This window comes from Anguilla rostrata, chromosome 1, assembly GCF_018555375.3.
Source record: "Anguilla rostrata isolate EN2019 chromosome 1, ASM1855537v3, whole genome shotgun sequence".
In the NCBI taxonomy this organism is placed as follows: domain Eukaryota; kingdom Metazoa; phylum Chordata; class Actinopteri; order Anguilliformes; family Anguillidae; genus Anguilla; species Anguilla rostrata.
Window position 1 is genome coordinate 84,522,049 of NC_057933.1, and position 7,500 is coordinate 84,529,548.

Consider the following 7,500-nt stretch of genomic DNA (forward strand, 5'->3'; position numbering starts at 1 on the left):
CTGTCAGAATAACCAACCAACCGGTAACCCTCAGAGGATGAGCCAGAAGGCTTGCTCTGTGTGAAATGCCCTACAGTGATTAGTCAAAGGTGTTTTCTGGAACATTCTCAGGAGGGCCAGGTTCTGCCGAATTGAGGAGCAGAAACTGTGGATAATGAGCTGCACTTTCCACCTTTTCCCTCCGGTGGAGTGCAGCTCATTACCTGAAGACCCTCTAAACGCTGAGCCGCCAGCCTACCACCTGTGGGCACAGAGAGCGTGGATCTGTGATCGGCTACGCTGCCTTTGGGAGCACCAAGAATGGATCTGTTGTTGGTTTGTACCACCTGTAGAGAGTAAAAATTACTGATCTGATACTCTGGACACTTGGGTAATACCGACTGGCCTTGCAGGAATCCAGGATGAAAATGTGGTGCATTCTATTGGCTACATCATGTTTTGCAAAAGGGGGGGCTGATGGGATATGTAGTCTTGAGGTTGTCTTCGTATCCCTGCCTGGACTCCCATGATTCTGTGTGTGAAATGTTGTGACAGAGCTGACTTCTGAGCGCGGCTGTGGGTTCGAGCCCCAGCCGCGGGACCGGTTCTGCTGTCACACCGCTGGAGAACACCGGTTAACGAGCAAACGCATTCCTGCTCCGTGGGGTTTTTTTCATTATTAATTGAGTTTTAATTAGACTAACCAGTTGTGACCGAGGGTTTGGCCTGCCTGTAACAGCGCAGCTGCATAGAAGCGCTTGTGTGCCGCAGGATTTAAACTCGATGGCCACGCTTTCGTTGCGGATAAAAGCCAGATGTGACCCACATTTCCTGTTCTTATTAATATTATTATTATTATTACTAACGCGGTCGCACCTGTAGTGATGACGTCACCGCTGGCCGAAGCCCCGCCCCCCTGGCGGCTCCGCGCTGCCGTAGTGGCGGCTGCGCCAGCGGCTCGTTTCACACGCTGGGAAGGCCGCCGCGGGGAATGACGCCGCAGGGAAGATCGCGGCGCGACGCGACGCGTATCCGCGCGTGACAGACGCCGTGGCTCTCCCGCCAGTGCTCGCCGTTACCGCCGCCGTGGCGCCTGGCTTCCCCCAGCTGCTCTATGACACCTTTTAAATTGTATTTTGTCCCGCTGAAGATACCCTGGCAGCTCGCTCGCCCCGACGTGAGCGGGTTCTTAATTCTGCCCCCCCCCCCTTCGCTGCTCCCCCGAGCTCTCCCCTGAAATACCCCCCCCTCCTGAGCGGGAGAGTTACAGGTGCGACACGCTCACCGCCATGCCAGAGTAAACTCCAGAGTATTGTCTGCCGGTTGCCGCAAGCGAAGGTTTTTTTAAAAAATTTGTTTTGTATCTTAGTTCAACCGTTTCATGGAAGGAATATGAACCTAACGCAACGGCATTTATTGGTTTTTCTTCATCCCCTACGTGTAATTACCCAGGGAGCTCGATCAATGAATTACTTCCCGACGTTCTCAAGTTTCTTTTTGTTTTTCTTTCATCTTTTAATTGGATAGCAGAATGTTGCCTGAGATTCAAAAATTGCACGCATATGTTATTTCAATCTCTGTGGCAGTTGCGTGGGGGGATCTGCTTGAAACTGGCAGCCCTGAGTTTGACACTCTTGCTTTTCCCTTCTGTTACTGTGCCTCTCCTCCACACACACACACACACACAAACACACACTCTCTCACATACACACTCACAGACACACACACTCCACACATACAGTCACACACACATACACTCACACATGCACACACACTCTCTCCCACACAAACACTCACAGACACACACACACCGTCACACACTCCACACACGGACATTCGCACACACACACACACACAGCCACACACACTCCACACACGGAGACCAGCCCCAGAGGAAATTCCACCCCTGCTCACTGGGGATGGTGCCAGATCACACAAAACCTCCCCGCTTGCCAATTTCAAAAGCCTTTTTGTGCTCACTCGATGAAACCATCCAAATTTAGGGGAACAGTCATTGCAATATCCTTTTCATTATCCCATAGAAATATGGTGTGTGTGTGTATCTAAATAAATATAGTAATTTGATTAGTTTTATCAAGGATCTCAGGTTTAACTCCAGTCCTGGAGGGCCACAGTGTCTGCGGGTTTAACTCCAGTCCTGAAGGGCCGCAGTGTCTGCTGGTTTAACTCCAGTCCTGGAGGGCCGCAGTGTCTGCAGGTATACTCCAGTCCTGGAGGGGGCGCAGTGTCTGCAGGTTTAACTCCAGTCCTGGAGGGCTGCAGTGTCTGCAGGTTTAACTCCAGTCCTGGAGGGCTGCAGTGTGTGCAGGTTTAACTCCAGTCCTGGAGGGTTGCAGTGTGTGCAGGTTTAACTCCAGTCCTGGAGGGCCGCAGTGTCTGCGGGTTTAACTCCAGTCCTGGAGGGCCGCAGTGTCTGCGGGTTCAACTCCAGTCCTGGAGGGCCGCAGTGTCTGCGGGTTTAACTCCAGTCCTGGAGAGCCCCAGTGTCTGCGGGTTTAACTCCAGTCCTGGAGGGCAGCAGTGTCTGCAGGTTTAACTCCAGTCCTGGAGGGCCGCAGTGTCTGCAGGTTTAACTCCAGTCCTGGAGGGCTGCAGTGTCTGCAGGTTTAACTCCAGTCCTGGAGGGGGCGCTGTGTCTGCAGGTTTAACTCCAGTCCTGGAGGGCCGCAGTGTCTGCAGGTTTAACTCCAGTCCTGGAGGGCCGCAGTGTCTGCAGGTTTAACTCCAGTCCTGGAGGGCCGCAGTGTCTGCAGGTTTAACTCCAGTCCTGGAGGGGGCGCTGTGTCGGCAGGTTTAACTCCAGTCCTGGAGGGCAGCAGTGTCTGCAGGTTTAACTCCAGTACTGGAGGGCCGCAGTGCCTGCAGGTTTAACTCCAGTCCGCAGCATAAATGTTCAATCTTCAGAGCTCTGTCTTGTCAGTCGGAGCATAGCTGCTGCTGCGTGGGTGTGTGTTTCCCTGTCTGCAGGTTTCTTGTTTTTTCAGTGAATAGTTTGAAAAGTTTACAGTGTCTGGCTTGCTTATGGTGTAGGGGGGGATAGAATGAGGATTTTTGAGAAAGCCAGCCACCCCCTCTCCACCTCCACAGCTCTGCTACAGAACTATGACAGGCAGACGGTCGCTGCTTCAGAGCACCGTCTCCCTGAGCAACGTCTCACCTGAAAATATCTGCCTTGGAATGCCACCGCTTAGTAAGTCCCGTTTCTAAAAACTTTACCCGCACAGGGCTCCCCTGGGAACTATAGTCTGTCACTATACCTGGATCAGTGGTGATTGGGTGCGACTGCACCAGGATCAGTGGTGATTGGGTGCGACTGCACCAGGATCAGTGGTGATTGGGTGCGACTGCACCAGGATCAGTGGTGATTGGGTGCGACTGCACCAGGATCAGTGGTGATTGGGTGCGACTGCACCAGGATCAGTGGTGATTGGGTGCGACTGCACCAGGATCAGTGGTGATTGGGTGCGACTGCACCAGGATCAGTGGTGATTGGGTGCGACTGCACCAGGATCAGTGGTGATTGGGTGCGACTGCACCAGGATCAGTGGTGATTGGGTGCGACTGCACCAGGATCAGTGGTGATTGGGTGCGACTGCACCAGGATCAGTGGTGATTGGGTGCGACTGCACCAGGATCAGTGGTGATTGGTGCGACTGCACCAGGATCAGTGGTGATTGGGTGCGACTGCACCGCACCAGGATCAGTGGTGATTGGGTGCGACTGCACCAGGATCAGTGGTGATTGGGTGCGACTGCACCAGGATCAGTGGTGATTGGGTGCGACTGCACCAGGATCAGTGGTGATTGGGTGCGACTGCACCAGGATCAGTGGTGATTGGGTGCGACTGCACCAGGATCAGTGGTGATTAGGTGTAATAGCAGAATAATCTTAATGTGCGTTTCTCTGTTTCCTGTTAACTTGCATTCTAAAGTCCACACGGGTTTAAGACATCATTCCGTGAGAGCACCAACACCGCAGCACACTAAATGTGTGTGTGTGTGGGGGGGGGGGGATTATTTGGCCGTTTCACACAAACACGTGCTCTCACCCCGTCCTCTGTAACTGCTGGGTCTGCTGGATGCCCAGCGTTTGCTGGGGGGTTGGGAGGCCGCTGTGAGGACGCAGAGCTGGAAGGGACAGTGTCCTGGGCATTGGGTTAATTAGCAGCTCTGGGAGCGACTCTCTTAGCGTGTGCAAGCACCTGTGCGTGCCTCCCAGAATGCTTTGCGTGTGCAAGCGCCTGTGCATGCCTCCCAGACCAGCTCCACGGATCTTAATCGGAATCAAGGTGCTCACGAGGTGACCGAGCGTTGGCAAGATGTTACATAATCATTAGCCAAACATCGGCACCATGTGCTAAAGGGCTATGATTCCGACACAGATCGCCCTGTACGGGTGCAAATGCCCCAGATTAAAGCTCCACGGATCGCCCTGTACGGGTGCAAATGCCCCAGATTAAAGCTCCACGGATCGCCCTGTACGGGTGCAAATGCCCCAGATTAAAGCTCCACGGATCGCCCTGTACGGGTGCAATGCCCAGATAAGCTCCAGGATCGCCTGACGGGTGCAAATGCCCCAGATTAAAGCTCCACGGATCGCCCTGTACGGGTGCAAATGCCCCAGATTAAAGCTCCACGGATCGCCCTGTAGGTGCAAATGCCAGATTAAAGCTCCAGGATGCCTAGGTGCAAATGCCCCAGATTAAAGCTCCACGGATCGCCCTGTACGGGTGCAAATGCCCCAGATTAAAGCTCCACGGATCGCCCTCGGTGCAAATCAGATTAAGCTCCAGGACGCTGTAGGTGCAAATGCCCCAGATTAAAGCTCCACGGATCGCCCTGTACGGGTGCAAATGCCCCAGATTAAAGCTGACAGTCTGACTTTAACCTCATATTCACTGTTTCATGTCAAACCTAAAATGCTGGGAGTACAGAGCCAAAATTGCAGAAATAGTTTCACTCTCCAAAATACTCATGACTGCACTGTATATATGTGTATAAGTAAGCTTTCGCTGTGATGCTTGTTTTAGTCTGTTCACCCTTTTCACCTCTGGACCCGCCGCCCACAACCCCACCCCCACATCCTGCCATGCCGTTCTCCACCCCAAACAGATATATTCGGCGCTCCGAATCGCTCAGTCCATCCAGCTTAATTGTGTTTCACTCAGAGGGGGAAAAAGGAGCATTCTGTGAATAATCTTTGAACTATGCTTGACAAAAACCAAAAAACTATTGGACACAATTGAATTCATTAAACCATTTCAGTCAAAAAGAACTTATTTTTTTCCCAACACAAAGTAGAAATTCTGTCAAAAACAAATAAACTGGAGTTCAGTGCTGTCAGATCATGAATCTGATTCACAGCACACAAGCTGGAGGCATCTGAAGCAGTCTCATTTATTATTTTGAGATTTTATAGCATAGAGACAAAATCACATTCCACATCTCTCGGATAACCCTGACAGGTAAACTCACTTGCGATGGCTCCCAGTTAAAAAAAAACAGCATTAATGTTAACCAGACGTTTCATTCATTTATATTTTTGAATAGGATGAATTAGTCATAGCTAACTTTCCTGTTAGTAATCCAATTATGTTATTCAAAAATATTAATTTAACCACAGGGTAATGTACTAGGCAGGAGAGTGGGAACACGAGATTTCTCAGATAGCTACGCATGTATCGCCTATATACCACAGTACTGTATGGCAGTTTAATTATTATATGAATGCCTTGTAAGCTGAATGATGTCATAAACTTCCCATGAACGTTCACAAGCCGCTCCGGCCAACGTGCTAAGCTGGCTAATACCAGTCAGTGGTGTTGCCCGTTATGAATTAGCCTACTATTGCTAACTTTGGTGAAGCTGCTTAGCTATCGTTAACTGTTAGCCTACTTCATTCGTTTCTGGCTGTGTGTGTGTGTGTGTGTGTGTGTGTGTGTGTGTGTGTTGAGCTCTGGAGGAAACGTTGCCTGATATGAAATGGGCAATGCAGAGAGGAATATGATGAAATGATAGCATCAGTCCAGTCTGTTCCCTTCTCGGCGTGCAGCCACAAATGTCTGCACTTAGATCAAAGGGGGGCACTCAACGATAGTGTTCAATAAAAATGAAGGCCTTTTTTTTCCATTTCTCCTCTGACAGGCAATAACACAAAAAGACATTTTGGTGTCTTTCAGGGACTTTCAGAGCCAGCTCTCCCCTTATCAGTTTGCCTGCGTTCTGCCTCCACTATGCGAGCGCTAACCGCTGACACTGGCCACATCCATCAGTAAAGCATATTAGACTGGCCACATCCATCAGTAAAACATATTACACTGGCCACATCCATCAGTAAAGCATATTAGACTGGCCACATCCATCAGTAAAACATATTACACTGGCCACATCCATCAGTAAAGCATATTACACTGGCCACATCCATCAGTAAAGCATATTACACTGGCCACATCCATCAGTAAAGCATATTACACTGGCCACATCCATCAGTAAAGCATATTACACTGGCCACATCCATCAGTAAAACATATTACACTGGCCACATCCATCAGTAAAGCATATTACACTGGCCACATCCATCAGTAAAGCATATTACACTGGCCACATCAGCTGATGTCGATGCCTCCCTGTTTTACATAAGAGCACAGCTGCGAACCGCGATCAAGTTTCCACCTTCATGGAAGAAGCAGAAGAGCACTGACGCCAACTTATGAGTAAAAAATGTGATTAATTTAATTTCAGTTTGCTCACTTTTCTCTTAAACAGAGATTCTGAGTCTAGAGCTCCGCTGAGCATCTCTGTGGCTTTGCTTGTGAGATCAGCGGGTAAATATAATCAACAGATTCACGCAACGCAGCGGCCATAACCGCAGCCTTGGGCTGATACCGGTGAGTTTGTTTTAAGCGGCTATCCGCCAGTACGGATGCAGCCCGGATATAATCACACACCCCTCCTCCTTACAGGCCTCTCCTGATCCGATTGGTTGTGTTTCGTGATCTGTAAACCCCATGAGCTGAACTGAACAGACCAATGAGCCGTCTCTCCCGGTCCAGCGAGCTGCTGAGCAGAGGACAGACTGTGCCCAACATATGCTCATAAAATCCGGACTCGTAAAGTTTTACAGGAAGCGACAGACGTGTGCACGCTTGGAGAATCGGTATGAAACGCAGACACAGAATGGCAGTGTTTGGAATGCATATTTGAAATGAGTGTTAAAAATGTAAATGATTAACTCCATCATTAGTCATGAGCGGAGCAGCCTGATCCCAGTTTCGACCGAAAGGCGTGACATCACACTCGTTTTTCTCCTCTTCAGAACAGACAGCAGATGGCTTATTAACCGCGAGAGTAAAATATTTGCTTATTACGTTACGTATTTTTGAGGGTATTAGCTTAATTTATGTGTGTATTGAGCAAGCATAACTTATAGCTGCCAGTCTTGCAGCACCTGATCAAACAAACGTGTAACGGGATGTGAAAGTAATTAATTTGGCACGTGGAT

At 49.9% G+C, this 7,500-nt stretch overlaps 1 protein-coding gene and 1 long non-coding RNA gene across 2 annotated transcripts in view; one reads left to right on the plus strand and one right to left on the minus strand.

Moving 5' to 3' along the window:
• The window catches only part of LOC135238498 (uncharacterized), a 32,787-nt gene that overhangs the window by 5,466 nt on the left and 19,821 nt on the right, over nucleotides 1-7,500 (plus strand). The window lies entirely within an intron of this gene.
• LOC135239244 (histidine-rich glycoprotein-like) overlaps nucleotides 870-7,500 on the minus strand; it is a 12,560-nt gene continuing 5,929 nt past the window's right edge. The window contains exon 3 of the mRNA XM_064307779.1: nucleotides 870-949. Coding sequence (XP_064163849.1) covers nucleotides 870-949 — 80 coding nt within the window. The remainder of the gene's footprint in view (nucleotides 950-7,500) is intronic.